Source organism: Nansenia antarctica, assembly GCF_963989245.1.
Source record: "Nansenia antarctica genome assembly, chromosome: 13".
Lineage (NCBI taxonomy): Eukaryota > Metazoa > Chordata > Actinopteri > Argentiniformes > Microstomatidae > Nansenia > Nansenia antarctica.
The window spans coordinates 22,792,716-22,813,959 of record NC_137683.1 but is presented as its reverse complement, the minus strand read 5'-3'; the positions used below and the strand labels follow the sequence as shown (position 1 = coordinate 22,813,959).

Here is a 21,244-nt window from a genome sequence, read left to right as displayed (position 1 = left end):
AGTGAGGAATTATCATCCCACACGCCACAGAGAACAGGAGAGATTAATGTTGAGAAAGAACATACTGTAGTGCAGACAGAGCCTGTGTGCCAGGCAGAGATATCACCAACCCAGAGAGAGTGAGAGAGTGGGGAGGCAGGAAGACGGATGAAGTGAGAGGAGAGAACACAGCTCTGGCCTGACCGCTGTCAGCCCCTCTCTCCCTAGGATGTGTCAGCAGGGTCACAAGTTCAACTCCTCCTCACTCACTACTCTGCTCTGAGTGAAGCTCCTCCCTCCCTCCCTCCATCCCTCCCTCCATCCCTCCTTCCACATTACAGTTCAGTCCTCTGTTAGTCTGGCTCTCCAGTTCGAGGGGAGCTATAAAAATATGGCTATGAAAATAATCAGACCGTGTGTGACTGAAACCCCCTGTATGCCCATTGGTCAAGGTGGTTTTGGTGTTGCAGAAATGGTCTGTTATCTACAGTACAGAGAAATACCCTTCCTTTTAGTCACTCCATCTGTTCCAAGACTTGCATGTTGACATTTTTACATTTTTTCCATTTAGCAGACTTGCTTTTATCTCCAAAATGAATTACAATTAGAGGTTACAGGGACAGTCTCCCTGTAGTAACTTAAGCACACTAAGGGCCCTATTATGCACTTCTTAACTTGCCGTCTTAAGTGTTAATTAAGACGCACCGCCAGGTTAAGACCTACCCCCACCCTTATTATGCGCTTCATACGCGCTACTGCTATTATGCAGGTGTCGATAGGCGCCCACACATAAGACGTAAAACTCCCGTGCATATATTGCTCATTGTGGGAGTGTTCATATGTTAATGAAGTGCACTAGGCGCGACTGCTATTATGCGATCTGACTTTGCTCCTATCGCTAACTGCAGAGCCTTTATAATACCTTAATGCCATAAGATAGTAAAGCTTCATCCAAGTTAGTTTGACAGAGCTGGGTGAGGATCAGGTATTTTCATGGTGCTTGACTTGTCTTTCTTGCATGTTCAGACATCACAACATTATGGAGATTAAGGGAGATGTTAAAGAGCTGCCTGGCGTCACATGTTGTCAGCCTGTTTGCTTTTCAGCAGCAAAGCAGTCATGGAGGAGAGGTATTCTACTGTGGTATGGTTGGCTAGAGTAGTGACAGTGGTGCTCTCCTGTTGAGTGTGATGAGCTGTGTGTGTGTGTGTGTGTGTGTGTGTGTGTGAGTGTGATTTTTATGTTTGTGTGTGATTGTATATGCACTATATAAGTGCATTCCATTTATCATTTACCATTTGTATGTGTGATTGTTTGTGTGTGTGTGCATGTGTGTGTGATCGTATGTGTGTGCATGTTTGTGTGCCGAGGTGCAGAGCTATTCCTCTTCTCCTGACATACTTGCGTGCAGACGTGCAGGAACATGCAACATGTGCTTGTCATCCATGTCTGTCTGTCTGTTGGGGGAGGTTCTGCCCCCCCTCCCTACGAAGCCGTCACAGAGCACAACAGAGGTTGCAAAGAGGGGTTCACTACGTCTGCATCTACCACGGGACTCAGTGACTGTTTCTATGACATCAAATGAGGTTAAGACCTTTACAGTTGTTCCAGCTCAACACCCTTAGGGAAGTGTGTCATGGCCATTTGTGTTTCTGTTCATGTGTGTTTTTATGAGGATCAAGCAGCTGGGGCATGCAGCCAAAGTGACAGAGACCGCTAAGCAGTGATGAGAGTATGGTCATCTGTCTCACAAATGAATTTACCACCTTTAAGGCTTTATGCGTATGTGACAGCAAGCTGGTGAAACCGGGTTACAAGTCGGGAACCAATGACCTGCAGGTCAATTTGACTTGTAACTTTTATTCTGAAACATTTTTTTTCTCAGACTTTTATTCAGAAACTTTTTTTTTTGGACTTTTATTCAGAAACTTTTTTTTCCCCGGACTTTTATTCTGAAACTTTTTTCCCCCAAACTTTTATTCTGAAACTTTTTTTTCTGGACTTTTATTCTGAAACTTTTTTTTTCCCGGACTTTTATTCTGAAACTTTTTTCCCGGACTTTTATTCTGAAACTTTTTTTTTCTGACTTTTATTCTGAAACTTTTTTTTCCGGACTTTTATTCTGAAACTTTTGTTTCCGGGACTTTTATTCGGATTTTTTTTTTTTCAAGACTTTTATTCAGAAAAATGTAAATAGTCCTGCCAAAAAACATTGCAATGCAATGGATTCGGTGAGTAATCCCTACTACTCTACACTAACTAGGTAGTAGTGGGGATTACTCACCAAACTCACCTTGTAACCTGTTTCACCAGCTGCTGTCACATTATGCCTACATCGTTGCTTCACAAATCATCTCGCGTGCTTGGTCTGTTGCGCCACTGGGGTTACCTGCTTGGCTAGCCTGGTGTGGGGCTATTATGGTCTGTGCTTGGTTGGCTAGGCCGGGTGTGCTGGTGGTGGGGCGGGTTGGGTGTGTGGGGCGGCTACACAGTGGACTGGTTTTCTACCTTTGCCTGCTTGCGACTCTGTCATCCTGTGAAGCGCATTGAGTCACATCTTGTGAGAAATGCGCTACACAATAAAAACTTGATTTGATTTGATCTCGGTCCAAAGTGGGGCCAAATCATCTCCTCTGGATGGAAGAGGAAAAGGGATGTGCGGAGGTGACAGTGTAGGCGGTCCGAATGACACACTGCTTCAGCCCTCGAGCAGCTGGAGATCACGGGAATGGAGAGATTGAGACATTTTCTGTGATAGAGGAGTGGAGAGGTTTCCTTTACCCCAACAGCTGCTTCCCTCTATCCCAGGCCCCCGACATTCAGGGTCATCAGCGCTCCGATGGAGATTTCTGGGCATGCATCTATATCAATGAGCTCTTCCCTGAAGATGTTAGCGTCGGGAATGTTGCGGGATTTCACACAGCTTTTCTAATAAAGCTCCAGTAACCAGCACCATGTCCTCCATGTCCTCATGTCCTCCATGATGACAGCTGTTCCTTGGAGATCCTTGGTGGCCCTTTTCACGCCGGATTATGTCCGCAGGCCCAAAATGTGTCCCCCTATGATGTAATCATATCTTTTGAACGCCGTTGCTATGCCAACAGCTGATTAAAATTCCGATTATGTTTATGGCTCGTACGGTCAGTGGGACGAATGTTCATTTGAGATGCGTCACGTGACATAAAGGTTCCATGTAGACCATCTGTAAATCAGGCTTTGACGCCACTGAGAGATTTGAGAGAAGGTTTTCTTTGTTTGCATTTTATTTCTCAAGTAAGGATTCAACCATGCATCATGAGCTGTCGTCACCAAGACCCAAAGCTTTTTATTGTAATAACAAAGATCAATCATCTCCATGCAATTGCAGAGCAACTCATGTTTTGCACTATATCACAATTTGCACTTAGATGCTAAACTGCAATTCTTTGCCTGGTACTTGTACTCTGCAATTACAATAAAGTTGAATCGAATCTAATCGAATATAACTCCACTATTATAATGTTGTACATTGGTGTTGATACAGTAATCACAGTGTTACTACAGAGGCATACTACAGAGTAACTCAGTGTGAAGTCTACACAAATCGCCAATACGTAAGCGGTGTGAAAGACCTGATAAACAACCAGGGATGCAACACAACAGCGCCCACCGTTTACCCACGAGACAATGATCAGCTGTTGTGCGTGTCTTAGCTCTGGCCTGGTCTCAGCGTTAAACAGGGCTGTACTGTACCAGTGTTGCTAGTCACACCCCCCAGAACCAGATGTCTTTTCTTTTCTTTATTTTTATAAAAACATGTTTTTAGGGCATTTCTGCTTTATTGGGACAGAGACAGTAGAGATTGACAGGAAGGATGGGTGAGAGAGAGGGGGGGATGACATGCAGGATATGTAGATGGCCGGAATCGAACCAGGGACCTCGCGATGATGTGCGAAACCAGGAAGAAGTCGGCAGGCGATGGATGAATTTTGAATGTTGTTGAGGATCAGTGACACCCTCGCTGGTCGAGTAATCCCCACTACTACCTAGTTGGTGTAGAGTAGTGGCGATTGCTCACCGAATCCATTGCATTGCAGCGTTTTGGCTTGACTAGCGAGGGTGTCATTCATTTCCGGCAAAGTTGACATTTATTTCAATTTTTCAGAATAAGAGTCCGAACATTTTGATTGGTTGGCGACTTGTCCCAAGTTTCACCAGCTGCTGTCACATATGGCATACGCCTTGTGTGCTACGGCACTTACGCACCCCAGAACCAGATGTCTGTAGTTAATTACAGAGCCGGTAACATGTTCTCCTCAGACAGTCTATCAGAGACACTCCTCCCCGCTTTGTCTGGCTGTGATGAGGTACAACAAGTTCTGTCAGGGTTAGACTAGACTGAAGGACCCACCTCTTCGGGCTGCACCTTAGCTGTCCTTCCTGAAGCTTCCCCTTTCTCCTGTCTGTTGTGTTATATAATACACTTTATTTTGTCAGGTCTTATGTCCTATGTATTAATATGTTACTGTTGTTTTATCTCGACCGAGTACTCGTTTTTTATTTGATTAAAGTTTGTTATTGTTGTAAGTCGCATTGGGCAAAGGCGTCTGCTAAATGCCCTAAATGGTTGCAATGCGAACAAAGGCTGTTTCTGTGGTGCTTCCTAGGTGAAGATAAAGTAAACAATGAGCTGTGAGTGAGGAGTGAGTCAGTCTCCAGTGTTATTGAAGAATAGGGAACCACCTTGAGAATTCCCCAAAGCAAATCCAAGTGTCACAAACTGATGCACTGTTAGAATTGAGGAATGATTGTCCACACGCGCACACACACATGCGTACACACACACACACACACCCACACACACACACACACACACACACACACACACTCGTACACGCACACACACGCACACACACACACACACACACACACACATACACACACACACACATTATCTGGGGCCATGAGGAGGACTGTAAGACAAATAGACGTCATATGTCCTCGGAGGGCCACAGGAGACAAGAGCCCTTCCTCAGGAAACGGAGCTCAATGGAGAGGTCGTCACTAGGAGACCCTGGCCCACCAACCCGCTGTCTCTTTTCCTCAGGAAGTCAGTGACTCACCGTCCTTACAAGAAGCTGCCATCCCGTTTCCCCTGTGTGTGTGTGTGTGTGTGTGTGTGTGTGTGTGTGTGTGTGTGTGTGTGTTGCGGTGGGTATGGGCAGGGATGGGCTCAGCCCACCCAAACGTGCATCTTTCCCACCCAAAAATCCAAACATCTAAAACAATCTTTCAACAAGTTAAGGTCTCTGGGGTCCCCAAAACATGTCTTTGAGGTTTTTGACAGAAAAACACCACTCAGATTTTACTCTAAAGGCATTCTAGCAAACCTCTATATCCCTCTTTCTCTGTGCTGTTCTCGACAAGCTGTTTCTGTGTCTGTAATTCTATGCAAATGAGCTGCTGCTTCCCACGCCCCACTCTGGAATTGGTTATGGCACAGAAACTGATTACACAGAACATTTTACTGCAAGTGTAACTTGTGTTGTGACATACAGTATAAGATCCCTGTGCAAAACGCAACATTTCCCTAGAGTCTCAGTGTTCGTAATACAATGCAAGATTATGACTGCAACAAGGGGGAGCCAGGGCTGTTGTAAGTATTCATATTCATCATGGAACTGCATCAGAGCTACTACATACGAGTATTAAAGTTACGCTAAGTGTATCTGTGGATCAGAATGGTCCTATCAGTCTGGGCTTCACTTTACACACACTGCCCAGCTACTACAGCCTCACGGTCTGAGCAAGTTAGCTGCTGTGTGCTAATCAAAGTAACACAACGTTGCCAAGCAAAGGGATTCTTGCAGTTTGACCATTTCTTTTTCACACATGTATCAAACTAATAATGTAAACGTTGTCATAGATCCTGCAGCCGTGGGCAGAGAATATCATTCTAATGAGACCCCGCTTTACATAGGATGGGGCGGCCGGGAAATCTCAATGGCTTGTTGAATCACATGTTTTCTGAAACAGAATCTGGCAGGCAAAAACTGACTGGACTGTGTTTTTTAGAGTTTGTGTGTTAGTAGGCCCATCCGAGTATGCCAAATGTATGTGCACAAGCACAGAAAAAGTGTTTTCATAATGTCATATTACACATGTTACACATATTATACACACATATACTACGTTACATATTACACAATTTCATGTGACCTTTTAAGCAACGTAAAACCACCGTCTCACCACACACGTTGATCATGTCATGAATTGCGCCCCCCCCCCTTCCCTGCCCACCCCCCATACAAAATCAATGGACCTTCCAAGGTGTTGGTTCTGGCACCGGGCCTGGTCCAGCCTCAATGAAGCACAGCCATCAAGCATGGTTTTATGTTAAGGCCAAGAACAAAGCGTTTGAAGGAGTCTCAGTGTTGTGTGGATTACATTTGACTCTGTTGATACTACGTACTTCAAGTTTAAACCCCTTTGGCTCAGGCGAGAATAGAATAGATATATTACATTAGATGCTTTTCCAGAAACTGAAATTGAATTAATAGAGTGCAAACACTGCACTGAAGAAGTCTGAAGAATGCTAGTGTCTGCATTATAGTCGGCTGGTTCGTCAACTGACTCTTTCTTTTGAGGCATTCCGAGACCACTGCTGCCCGCAGGCTGGCGTTTTCAACAGTTCTTTGTCCATTGACAATATTCTTTGGCAGACGCTGAGGTCAACTCCCAGCCTCCCTGCACACACACACACGCACACACACACACACGCACGCACGCATGCACGCACGCACGCGCACACACACACACACACGCATGCACGCACACACGCACGCACGCACGCACGCACACACACACACACACACACACACACACACACACAACTCCCACAATCTGAGTGGAGAGTCCCAGTGCTGTGCTCTGGGGCATATCAAGCCTGTGACTCACATCATAAAGGATGATTAGAGACTAGCTGACAGTTTGGTTCCTTGATGGATTAAACCTCAGTTACAGTAGGTATGTTTTTTAGCCGTAGCATTGACTGTGTTTTCTGAGTCACCCCCGACACTATTAGCATCGCTGCCAAACAAAGCCAAACAAAAGCAAAAGCAGAAACAGGAAACGCAATAGGCTTACTAAAAGCCCTCCATCTTTTAATAATTATGGTAATGCCACATTTCATACTACTACTAGGTTCACTGAGCTGCACAGTATTAATCACAAGTCAGATTATTGACCCAAAACACACATTGATCTTTCAAAATATTGATCATTTAACAGAAAATGTTCTATTGAGTGACTCTACCCCCCCCCCCCCCCCATGACTTAAATGATAATAATTAATAATAATTTTGCCATTTAGCAGACGCCTTTATCCAAAGCGACTTACAATTACGAATTACAGGGACATTCCCCCTGGAGTAACTGAGGGCTAAGTGCCTTACCCAAGGGCACACTAGTAGTGGTGTGGCTTCAGGCGGGATTTGAACTCACAACCTTCCGATCCCAAGTCCAACTAGACCACCACTACCCCCCAAATGAATAGAGTGAAAGCTATGTGGGGCTTGTTTTCACGAGGAAATGTTAATACGTTACACTTGGGTTCAATAAATGACCGTGTCGCATTCTACATCACCCTCGGAAGAACAGACGAAAGTATATATTATAGTTTTTTGTACGACATCCCTTGGGATCTTTGCTTTTACTTACAAATGGCCGCAATAATTGAAATTGAAATTACACTTTGTACCTTTACTATACAGAAGGTTTATAGATTGTTCAGAGCAAATGTTTGCCTGCATTAAGACACAGCTTCTGTAAATGGTAGGGCACAGTACTTATCGGCCCGACAGTTTCGTTCTACGCAGCCGAGAAACAGCCCTGCTGCATAGAATCATTTACAGTATCACCTGAACAGATAATTACCTCTAATGTGCATTTCAGTCATGCCGCAGCCTAATATGTTTTGGGGATTGCACTCGAGGAATTCTCCCCACTCTTTATGACCTCATACACCAGCTTTTAGTGGAGGATATGGCGGTTGAAGGTACTGTAGCTCTGGCTCGATAGCACAATTGAGATGATGTGCTATGTTGTAATTACAGACCAAGTGCTTTCCACTAGATTGCAGTGGATAAAGGACGTTACAGTGGCAGCGGTAGGTAGCCTAGCCTCCAGTGCTGTTAGCACAAAGCTCCATTTAGCCTTGGCATAGTGAACGGATAAACAGGTGGTCAGCTTGCTGGGGTATATTGGGGTATTTATTTACAGTATGCTATAAAGGCTATGTAGTCCGTGGAATACTGTATTAGTCTAGTGGCCCTGATACAGTAAATAGTCTTGAGAGGTTGAAATAATCCAAACATGTCACTGCAAGTCAGTTGCTCTGTTTCAACAAAACAGAGAAAAATTAAATGATTGTCATCTCATCACCAAAATGGCCACCAAAAAACTCCTCTAGCCCTATTCGGTCAAAATCAGTTTGACTGAGTAGGGGTCCTTGTATACTTCGCATCCTGTAACATAATCCGTCAATTCTCTGGGCACATTGCCTTTGGAAGCCACTAGCTGTACCGCTATTGAAAATGTCTCCCATGACAGTGCAAATCAATGCCAAATTCAATCAACTTACTTAGTTTGCAAGAGAGCCACCATGTTGAGCTAAAATGCTAGACTTACCCAGTCTGTGTCCCCCCCCATCCCTCTCCCGTCTGACAATATGGACTTCCAAATCACATTTTCTCTCCATTATACGTATGTATAATGGCCGTAGAACGTCATAGATCCATCATAGGATTCAGAGTACATTTGTAATAATGTGATATACTCCGTCTTGATGGGTGATTTCTAACGTCGATAAATTGACTAATGCAACAGACTTTGGCGTGGAGTCAAGGTGTGTCTCCCTCTCCTGCCTTTCAAAACAATTACAAGTTATGATCGCAAACAGAAGCCAAGTTGCAATTTGAGCATCCTTGGCCCCCCACACTCGAGCCAAGGGGACCAAACCTGAGGGCCTTTAAACAAGCTAAACAGCTCACTCCCACGGCTTGGCAGCACCGACAACGGTGCGCCAACTGGGACCATCTTTAAATGCGATTAAGTTGATGACATTTCTGAATTCAGATAACAGCAGAGGGGATTAGAACCATGTGGGCTTGTGCCGAAAATGAACTGCTAGCCGGTCCCTTTGCTGGCATTCTTATGTTGCTGTTGATCCATTCATTTCAGCATTCATGCGGAGTTTTATGGCTGATGGGAATAAGACTACACAACTCCTTTTGTCCTAGCTTAAGTCTCAACACACACACACGCGCACACACACACACACACACACACACACACACTCACACACACATCTGGTCCGTATTTGAGCTTCCTGTGTGAGTATTGCCTTGCCTCTACAGTGGATGGGTTAGTCTCAGTGGTGTTTTTGAAAATTCCCTGATAGGCCTACCTCTAATGGCTTCAATACATGGTACTGGCTGTAGGCCTGTACGGCTATCTGCAATGATCCTCACCAAACCGGCTGAATGAATAATTGATTGAAGATTACATAATCTGTCTATTTATGTAGAAGTGAACCCTAAATGCATAACAAAGCATTCATTAAACGGTATTATGGCCTAAGGAGCTGTAATCTGCTTGTTTAGGTTTGAGGGTTAAAATAGTCAACACTCAACAAAATGAAATTGCCTGAAAAGAACAATGCAATTACGTTACGTGAATAGACTTGTTAACTATGTTCACAACAGTAACAGTGTAATATAGACACATACACACCCACTTTGGCTAGCGGCATGTGTGTGATGGCAGTGTTTCCTATTCTCACACCTCCGGCTGTTATGGTAGAGAACCACATTAGACGGGACTAGCCTCTGGTTACAGCCAAGTGTGAAAGCTACACTGTAGCCATAATGGCATGAATAATACATCTTCCATTTAATTTCAAACAGACCTTAGAGATCAAGAACAATTGGATGCTTCTAGAGGTTTTTCGCCAGTGCCACTTTCGAAAGTGCTCAATTCACATGCGAGTTCCTTTGTTGATGTGCCATGATGGGTTTTTAAAAAAATGCAGATTTGACATTTGACCATGATTTGTAGCCTCTTACTTTTCAGAAAGAGTGTATCTGACTGAGAGATGTACAGGACCTATGTGGAAGTGTTGTGATCATGAATATGAATAGAGATGGATGGAAGGGGTCTTTAGTGAGTTTAGACAGGGGTCAGCTCCAGCTGGGGGCTGTATTATCAGACACAAATTCAAAAGCAGGCGTGTTGGCAATTTGTGCCTGCACTCAGGTGGGTAAAATTGTTCACGACAATGAGCAACTCAAGTGCCATCAAAACTCTATTCTTGAAAATAGCACTAATATTTCAGGCCAGTACCCCCGCCAACTTACGCGTTTGCCCTAAGACTGGTTTTGAGACCGTTAAAATAGAGCCATCAGTGTGACTTAAAAAAAAATATATATATTGTTATATATACAGTCATGGACAAAAATATTGGCACCCCTGCACTTCTGTCAAAAAAATTTGTGCAATTACAAATGCTTTGGTATTCACATGTTTATTTCTTTTGTTTGCATTGGAACAACACAAAAAAGCAGAGAAAAAAAAGCCAAATCTGATATGATTCCACACAGAACTCAGAAGAAGAAAAATGGACTGGAAAAAATGATTGGCAACATAATATTTGGTAGTGCACCCTTTGGAAAAAATAACTGAAATCAATCGCTTCCTGTAACTATGAATGAGTTTCTTACACATCTCTACTGGAATTTTGGACCACTCTTCTTTTGCCAACTGCTCCAGGTCTCTCACATTTGAAGGGTGCCTTCTCCCAACTGCTGTTTTGAGATCACTCCACAGGTGTTCTATGAGATTTAGATCTCATTGCTGGCCACTTCAGAGCTCTCCAGCACTAAACCAATTCTGGGTGCTTTCTGAAGTGTGCTTTGGATCATTGTCCTGCTGGAACAGTGTGTACGCCGATAATATGCAAGGAACTTTTCCTGGATACATGGTGTACAGGTTTTTCGCCCTTGCTTGCTTGCTATGCGCCGGTGGTCCTTGGGCCTCCCCTTGGGGGCCCCCGGCTGCCCCGTGTGCCTGGTCTATTCCGCCGCCGGGGCACCTGCTTGGCCGTCCTTGTGCGGGGCCTTTATGGTATGTGCTTGCTTGGCTGGGCTGGGTGTGCTGGTGGTGGGGCGGGCTGGGTGTGTGGGGCGGCGGGGGCTCCCCGGTGGGGGGTGTGGGGGTCCACCGCTGGGTGCTGGTAGGCAAACTGGCTAGTAGTCGCTCTATGTGTAGAGGGCTGCAAGGGAATTTTCCTGGCTACATAGTGTTCAGGTTTTTTACTTTTGCCGGCTTGCGGCTCAGTCAGTATGTGAAGCGCATTGAGTTGCATCTTGTAAGAAATGCGCTATACAAATAACATTTGATTTGATTTGATGACCTCTGACGGAGACCCAGCTTTCTGACTCTGGGCCCTACATTGCGCCCCAAAATTCTTTGGTAGTCTTCAGATGTTATGATGCCATGCACACAGTCAAGACATCCGGTGCCAGAAGCAGCAAAGCAACCCCAAAACAACTGTGAACCTCCACCGTGTCTGACTGTAGGGACCGTGTTCTTTTCTTTGAAGGCCTCATTTCGTTTTCTGTAAACAGTAGAATGATATGCTTTACCAAAAAGCTCTATTTTGGTCTCATCTGTCCACAGGACGTTCTCCCAGAATGATTTTGGCTTCCCCAGGTAAGTTTGGGCAAACTCCAGTCTGGCTTTTTTTATGTCTGTGTCAGCAGTGGGGTCCTCCTGGGTCTCCTACCATAGCTTTCCATTTCATTCAGATGGTGACGGATAGTGCGAGCTAACACTGTTGTACCCTGTGTCTGCAGCTCAGCTTGAATTTGATCTAGGTTTTTTATCCACTCATTCAAATAATCCTTTGTTGCAATCTTTCCTAAATGTTTCTCTTCCATCCATGTGGATTACTGTTCAGTGGTTTGGGCCTCAGCCTCGAAAACAGAACTGTCAAAATTATTAAGTTGCTCAGAACAGGGCTGCAAGGCTCCTTCTAGGTTACTCTACTAGAACTAGCATTCACACGATGCACTCTAGCCTATTGTGGCTTGATGTGGAGAAGAGGCTAACCTCAAGCACAGTGAATTGTTTTTGCAATACACTGCAAACACATAAACCTCAGTTCTTTCTAGATCAAATTGTTTTTTGTAATACTGTTCATAGCCATAACACCAGAAAGGCTGACAATGGTGATATTATGCAAGCCAAACCAAGCAAAAAAAAAAAAAAATGCTTTATAGAGTCAGAACAATTTGGAATCATTTACCTCTTGTTATCCGCAAAGAAAAAAACAAACACTATTTACTGTATTAATGTATTATTTGTTGTAATAAACAGATGTGTTAAATAAACAAATAAACGTCCAGGAAGGTTGGCGACAGTGCCATGGGCTCTTGACTTGCCACAGGTGATTTTAAATCAAATTAAAGGAGCATTACATGCTTGAAATACAATTATTTCTTATAATGTTTTGCCAATTGCCAATAATAATTGCCAATAATTTTGTCTAGTCCATTTTTGGAGTTCTGTGTGGAATCATATCAGATTTCTCTTTTTTTCCTCTGCTTTTTTATGTTGTTCCAAAGCAAACAAAAGAAATACATGAGAATACCAAAGCATTTGTAATTCCAACAATTTTCTGGGAGAAGTGGTGCATTATCTGACAGAAGTGCAGGGGAACCAATATTTGTATCCATGACTGTATATATTTTTAGGGAATGTATGCTTTTGTTGGAATAGAGACAGTAGAGACTGACAGGAAGGATGGGTGAGAGAGGAGGGATGACATGCAAGATATGTTGAGGGTGGGAATCGAACCAGGAACCATGCGATGATATGACATGCTGCCTTAGTGTCGCTTTGATAGGAACTCTCTTTCTGTCTCTCTCTCCCTCTGCTATTTTCTGTTTTTGTGTGCCTGCCTGTCTGTCTTCCTTTCTCTCCCTCTATTCTACTCTGGTGGATTACCCACTGCCTCATTTGAACCCTTAAAGACCCGTCTCTAATCAAGTCTCACAAGTAGACGGCTGACAGACATCTAGGTGACTGACCCAGCCGATTACAGCTAGCTTACTGAGAGGAGAGCACTGCAGGCCAGGCGGGGAGGTGAGATCACCGTGTTTAGATTGGTCCGTAGATGGACGTATATAGTACACATGGTTCTGGGTCCACATATGACGAACGGCCGCTAGATTGCCAAGAATACCAGTAGGATACGACTGCCGTGGGCTATGGAAAGGACTATAATAAGCAATAGTAATAGTCCTAATGGAGCTGGATTACTGCAGACTCTCTCGATTAAGGCCGGACCAGACAGGTTAATCTGGGTGAGCTCTCCCGTTTCACTCACGCACTATTGGGTAATAGTTAAGTGAGATATACAGTATACAGAGGGCTTATGTGTGGGACCAGGGGTCACATGAAGACTAGGGGGCTCCTCTAGGGCAATACAACATGTAATTTAGCTATAGATGAATATGACTAAGGATGATAAAGTACTTACAGTACTGTACGCCAAAATGGTCGCTAGACTTGTAAACTGTCATGTCAACTGACGATTTACAGTTACAGTCGGGGCTCGAGCAGTTACAGTTAACAGATGCAATTAAAGAGATGTATGCTCCGTCACGCTACGATGGATTGCCTTTTAATGGGTATCACAGTGACTGTAGACTACTGTATGGTTCTGCTCAGAGAAACTGATGGTTTGGGTCTTTCTCCTCCAGGCCACACAGGACGCCTGCTGAAGTCCTTATGCTTCACTAGTCTGACCTTCCTGGTGCTGCACATCATCTACCAGATCACCATCAACAGTCTGCTGGCCGGAGACAACATAGAGCCCGACTTCAACTGTGAGTACCAGCCGGCGCACACACACATGCACGCAACGCATGCACGCACGCACGCATACACAAACACACGCACATACGCACGCACACACACAAACGCACATAAACAAACACAACACACACACACACGCGAACACACACCCACCCACTGAGAGACCTCCTTGGAGAAGTATTCTGGGAAGTGACCGACACCTGGGTTGGCTAGGGGTCAACGGAGGTCGCGGCCAACGCCTCGATCCGATTACCTCTCTGGCCTTGTCACGAGAAGCTTCAGTGGACCCCGAGAGGCAGGCTGGGTCGCTGCCCGAAACAGCCCTCCTCAGCAGGAGCAGTAAGCCACAACATCTGCACTCAAGATGGAGGGATGAACAGCATGGAAGGAGCGAGAGCGACGTCTCCCCCCGTGTCTCTCCCCCCGTGTCTCTCCCCCCGTGGCCTGACAGACGTGCATTCAAAACCCCATGTAGGATTCAAGAGCAAAGGTCATCTGTCTCACATGTGTACTCTCTCAATCATAAAATGTACAAAAGACAGGTCCAATTCTGTGCGTGAGTGCGTGCGTGCGTGTGTGCGTGTGTGTGTGCGTGTGTGTGTGTGTGTGTGTGTGTGCGTGCGTGTTTCATATTTCATGTAAAAAGAAATACATAGGAAATTCAAGGAATGCAATCATTGTCAAGCGCATGAACCTGTTGAGACTGCGACGCACACAGTTCCAGTTTCAGTAGGGGCCACAGTATCATGTGTGTGTGTGTGTGTGGGGGGGGGGGGGGGGGGGGTTAGCCTTACGTACGCCTGTTGTATGATGGTTTATATTATCTCCCCTCCCAATATTACCATGAATTGAAGAAGTGGAATTTGACCATTTTCAGACTGAATCTAACAACCTCCTTTTTTTTTTCCAACCATCAGAGCAGTACAGTACAGAACAGTATGTAACATTGGTTGTTAGACTAGTTCAGGAATTCAGCGTAGAGAATTTCATAATGCGAGAATATACACAAGGCCTACTTCCATATATGTTGTAGAGGATTACTCGTGGTATGAGGGATTATCCCAACAACTGCTGTGCCCGTTAGAATCAAGTAAGTGTCTATTTTCACCTATTGGTAATTATTGAACATGGAATGGATAACTGTCCCATTCTATTGCTGACCTTCTGAACACTCCCATTTACTGCTCCGCCTATACCGGTACTAAGTTGGTTAGACTGGTGCAAAGCTGGTTATACTAATACAAAGTTGGTCGTGGCAGACGCACATTGCACTGACACCAAATTACCAAAGCAGTCTTTGCACGTGGTTTTAGTGGTGCGCAGCGCTCTTTAGTGGAAGCATATTGGGGCCTGAGTCTAGACAGGGTGCTGTTGTAAACAGGAATTAACAGCCTTTATTCTGAAATAACCCCCAGGACAATTACACCTTATTATGCATACACTATACAGTAGAGTGTACAAATAGGCTGCTACCTCCAACCAATACAGGAAATGGTACTGCAGTCTCTCCCTCATCAGAAGCAGCAGTCAGAATGCACAGATACGCAGCAGTACAAGGTTACACTACAGTAGGGATGATCCTCCAGGGAACGGTAAAAAGGAAAATAGAACAATTACGCAAAATCGGGAGAGAAAACGGCTCCCTGTGCCAAGTTTGGCTGTGAACAGTGTTAACTAATGGGGGCTCAAGTTAACATGAAGACTCCATAATGTGAAATGTTTTGTCCTCCATGTTACTGTGGACAAACGACCTAAATAGCAGTGCATTAAGCAATTCATTCATTTGGCTGATTTAAAAAGTGGAAATCTTAATCGAGCTAGAATTGCATAGAGGGGATTCATAATCCCAAAAAGAGGAAACAAAGTATTTTAACTAAGCCTTTCCAAGGAGCATTTGTTAAGGATTTATGTTTAATTACCTTTTTTTGTTGCTTTGACACATAATAACAGAACCCTGGCCTGGGGGGTAAGGTGGGCCAAAGCAAACACTTGGCAGCTGGCACAGCAGGGAGGGAGGGAGGGAGGCCGAGAGGGAGGGAGAGACAGGGGGAGGGAAAGGGAGAGAGAGAAGGGGGAGGGAAAGAGAGTGAGAGAGAGAGGGGGGAGGGAGGGAGGGAGGCCGGGAGGGAGGCCGAGAGGGAGGGAGAGACAGGGGGAGGGAAAGGGAGAGAGAGAAGGGGGGAGGGAGTGAGGGAGGGAGAGACAGGGGGAGGGAAAGAGAGAGAGAGAGAGAGGGGGGAGGGAGGGAGGGGGTGCGGGAGAGGGAGAGAGGGAGGGAGAGAGGGAGAGAGAGAAGGGGGAGGGAAAGAGAGAGAGAGAGAGGGGGGAGGGAGGGAGGGGGTGCGGGAGAGGGAGAGAGGGAGGGAGTGAGAGAGAGGGAGAGAGAGAGAGAGAGGGAGAGGAAGAGGGAGAGAGAGAGAGAGAGAGAGAGAGAGAGAGAGAGAGAGAGAGAGAGAGAGAGAGAGAGAGAGAGAGAGAGAGAGAGAGAGAGAGAGAGTGAGAGTGTCTAGCCTCTTATATCCTCTTGGATATTCACCAACCCACTTTATGTCCGTTGGAGCCCTATGGCCATTGGGTAATAGTTATGGGAGCTATATGGGCCTTATGTATGGGCCCTTCAACCCAAACCATCTGTATAGGACTCAATGGTCTGGACTCCCACTGGAGGCATGTACTGAGACATTCTAATGGGCCTAAGTGTATGCCAATGTCGTCAAACCTCAGGGTCTCAATCGGTACCTACTCAATCACATGGAGCATTTTAGAGCTGTGTGTGTGTGTGTGTGTGCGTGTGTGTGTGTGTGTGTGTGTGTGTGTGCGCGGGTGTGCGTTTGTGCGCGGGTGTGCCTGTGCGTGTGCGTGCATGCATGCGTGCCTGCATGCGTGGATGCTGGCATGCGTGTGTGTGTGTGTGTTTGCATGCTGCCGTGTGTGGGTGCTGGTGTGCGTGCGCGCAGGGGGCGTTGTAAAGTAGTGTTTGTCCTGCATCATCAGATGGACAACAGGGATGTTTACACGCGTAGCTGTGTCCCAGCCTGGACAGCTGCCTCCCTGGGTCCTCAGAAGGGTTCTCTTTGACAGGGTCAGAGGTCAGAGGTGGGGTGAGAAGGTCAGTTCATAGGGGAGGAGCCTATTGGGACGGTGATGGACAGGCCACATCAGGTAGGCAGATGTGGGAGTTTGTTTGCGTGCGGTGTGTCCCACTGCATGCCTCGTCTAGTCGTCATAGGGTGCGTTCGTAAATACGCTCTGAGAGCACCGGAGCGCACCCGGGGTGCTCTTTGACCGTTCGGGAAATGAACTGATTTCAGTTGAAACCAGAGCTTAATGCTGTGTGTTCAGACTGTCATCTACAGTATGTCTTCAAAACACACACATGGACACGCACACACTCGCACACACTCGCACACACACACCCACACACACACACACACACACACACACACACACGCCCGCATCAAGCACAAACACAAAACACATTCCCTCAGCTCCTTCAGATTATGGCACACTGTCGCCATAGGTGCAAAGGTTACCTTGTAGTCTGTGAGCGAAGAGTACCGTAGCGCCAAGAACACGCCGCCCTCTAACCTCTGTTGAGTTTCACTGTCACTCCTCGGTCATAATATTTATTCTACGTCACCTATTAGAGCCCATTCATCTCCGGGACTCTCTCTTCCCACCGGTGGCTCGTCCACAGTAGCAGTGGGCTGTGGTGGGCTTCTTTACTTGACTTATTATGAGTGACAGAGACGCTAATCACCGGCAACATCTGACCGCAAGGTGAACCACGGACAAACCCTCTTCCACGTCGCGTTCGTTCAGGCTGCCTCTAACATTACACACGTTGACATCTTTAATTTGGGGGAGTAAATGGACTTTATATTAAATTACAACATTCGTTATTGTTTGCCCCCCCCCCCCCCCCGCCCTTAGCCAGAAACAGGTCTGTTCCATTTCAGCTAGATGCTGGCCCTGGTTTGTTTTGCACTTTCAGTAATGACTTTGAGCCTGGTGTAGTAGGCTATACTGGGTACCGTACAGTGTATTCAAACAAGCCAAGATGTCATGTTATGATGAATGTTGCTCATGTTTACCAGTAAGGGCAGTAATCGTTCATTTTAAACTTTCGTCAGTAAAAGAAAACGATTTGTCTAACTCCAAGAAAATAGTACAGTACTGTTTACACGCACCAACACATTATGGAACATTGTGAAAAGTCTCTACTAGTGTACTGTACAGTACGGTATGTCACCTCGTGAAGAAGTTATTGCCACCATATATAGTTTTTTTGTTACCAGATGTCGTAGACACACTTTAAGTGCGTATTTTACACCATCGTTTATCATCACATTCAGAATTCCTATTTTTATAGCCCTCTGACGTGATGATGCTATTCATAGTTCTGGAGGTCTACTGTTTCGTAGTGTGTGTCATGAGCTGTCTCTCACATCTGCATGTTGCAGAGAAGAGGAGAACCACACATAGATCCCAGTCCTGATGGATTCAGTTGCACCACACAGACCTGTCAATCACATCGCCACTGTGGTCTGTACAGTACAGGCGGCTCCGAATGGACATGTGAGAGACTAGTGTTTCGTTTCCATGTCCTTCACCTCAAAGCTCCGTCACCGTCTATGACATCACAGTCATGGAGAAGCCTAGCAACAACAAGAAGCAGTCCTTCACACGGGGAAGGTTATCAGATTGTCCCTCCTGTCAACAGCGTTTCCTGTGTTCTATATCCAACCCAGGGCCAAGTGGCCTTCCAGTGTGGCTTGGCGCTGGAGAGGGATGGGAAGGGTAACAACAGTCGGAGCTGGGTCCAATGCGATCAAAATACTTGAGCTCTGCTTAGATTTAGTTTGCCTGATGCAATGAAAAAAACCAACGGAATAGTCTCAAAAGTGCTAACTCAAAGCTAAACCCAAGCACAGCTGAACTACTTTTGTACTAGTGTCGTATGTGTCTGACCAGGTCTGGTCCACTGACAGGCAGCCGTGGCCTCAGGTGAACACATGTATAGAGACACATATATGTATATCTGAAGGATTTAGTAAGAGTCGCCGAGATGCACGCCTCAGTGTTTGCCCCTCTTATCACCCACTTTACTGGCTCTCCGCTGAAATCTCAAACCTGCATCCCGACCTGGCATTGGGAACGAGAGCCCAGCCAAAAAACACATAGACCTCCCTCCTCCCTCCACCCACCCTCCTGTGTTGGCAGGAGATGCATCTGCAATGAAAAACGACTACACATACATATGCAGACACACACACACACACACACACACACACATAAACATACACATACACACATATACATACACATACACACACATACATACACATACACACACACACACACACACACACACATACACATACACACATACACACTGTGCAACTGCTCTCGCTGCAAATGCAAATGCTCGGTGCGCTGCAACCCACCCAGGACAGACTGAGAGAGGGAGTGAAAGGAGATGCCACATGAGTCTGGCTGCTAAAAGAGAGTACCTGAGGTGAGGGGCTGTCAGGACTGCTGAGTCACTACCTACAGTATCTCCTGCTGTCGGCTGAAGACCTCCACCTCCATTCAGGCTACACCTTAACTGCCCCTCCTGAGACCTCTTCATCCCCTCTACCTCCCCTGTACAGTTTCTCTACTGTAAATACCAAAAGAAACGTTTAAAAAAATAAATAAAAAAACAACAACCTACATGCCAAAAATGTTACTGTAAATGCATTTGTACTGTTGTGTGAGGGGAGAGCCTGGCACAAAAGACTGCTGGGACAGGCTACAACGTAGATAGAACTGAGCTGCCGTAAGAGAACATACTAGCAGTCAATGCTCAGTCAATTTGAGTGAAAGTTCATTTACTTCCATTGAACGGCAATTGTAAGAGCTAAAAAAAAAGTCTGGTATTCTTATACATAAATGTGTTATGAGTTTATAAATGTGTATTGAATAGTTTATTCATAATGTTTTTGGCGCTCTTTCTGTGGCAGTCACAGCTCCTCTGTCCCTGTCTGGATTAATAGACCTTTGTTTGCTGCACTGGCCCGTCTTTGTGTGTGTGTGTGTGTGTGTGTGTGTCTGTGTGTGTGTGTGTGTGTGTGTGTGTGTGTGTGTGTGTGTTTCCAGACGCCAGCAACTAGAGTTTTTCATCTCTAATCACATTGAAGACCTGCCAGCAACATAACAACAGTCTAAAAGTGACGTTTTTTCTGTTTGTTGTCAGTAGTTGTGTAGGGCTGCGATAAGGATCATCTTCCCCAGGATGCACTGCCCAAACGCACTCTAAAAATACATCACACCTTGTCCCACATTCATACAGTAGACAGTAGAGGCCTCGAACAAAGGAGCAGATGCAGTACAGTTGCTGTGTGTGTGTGTGTGTGTGTGTGTGTGTGTGTGTGTGTGTGTGTGTGTGTGTATGGGGGACGGGGGAGGGTCAACAGTCAGTCAGTCAACAGAACTATTACTCAGGTTGTGTTCACAAACCAGTCTCCGGATAAATAAATAATAATAATAATAAATAAACACAAAGTATTCTTTGGTCTGCAGAACGTAACGTTAATTTGAAGACTGTTGCGTGCGTATAGCAACTAAAAGAGAAATAATGTTTGAGAAACTGGAAAAAGAAAATGAGGTATTCTTCTGTTTGGAGTCCACTCCACGGAACATGACCAAGGTTGTCTGCTTCCAATAGAGCAGCTGATTTATGGGTCATGATGAGGTGAGCAACAAGAGACTTCCAGGAAGGAAGAAAGGAAGGAAGAGGTCCCAAACCCGCCACCGCAACACTATATAACACAATAGTCTGCAAACATATGCAATTAGCAGGCTACATGAATACTGTATATCCATTAGGGGAACACTGATATTCCTGAAAAGAATGTGTGGGAAGTGGAGTTGAAATCCCATATTGTACATAAACTGAGAGAGAAGTGCATTCGGTGTATGGATGACTTTTGAATGGTTGTTTACATTGTACGACAGAGTGAGATAACTGGGGAGTTTAGAATCATTGTTCTGTACTGTGCATGGATCATTCCATAGTTAAAGGGGCCAAAGTGTGACATCATTCAGGGTCAACATTTAAATGGTTTGATTCCAATTTCTTTTCTAATTTTTTTCATGCAGTCTCGAATGTGCAGTTTCGGGAATGTAAGTCAAGATAGGCAAAACAGGACCAGGGCCCAGTTGTTCAAAACGTTTAATCTTGATCAGAATGATTCCCGATTCTTTTTTGCTATCCAGGATCAGATCTATCTGGCTGATTTTGAGTCTTATAGGGGAAATCAGCCAGCTCGATCTGATACTGGAACTCTTTTCACTGCTTAATTTC

At 45.3% G+C, this 21,244-nt stretch overlaps 1 protein-coding gene across 1 annotated transcript in view; it reads left to right on the top strand.

Annotated features, from left to right (window-relative positions):
- The window catches only part of LOC308169431 (piezo-type mechanosensitive ion channel component 2-like), a gene marked incomplete at both ends in the record, with an annotated part of 99,132 nt that overhangs the window by 11,937 nt on the left and 65,951 nt on the right, over window positions 1-21,244 (top strand). Inside the window, one exon of the mRNA XM_080544113.1 lies at window positions 13,782-13,907. Within this exon, the coding sequence (XP_080400239.1) occupies window positions 13,782-13,907 (126 nt within the window). The remainder of the gene's footprint in view (window positions 1-13,781; window positions 13,908-21,244) is intronic.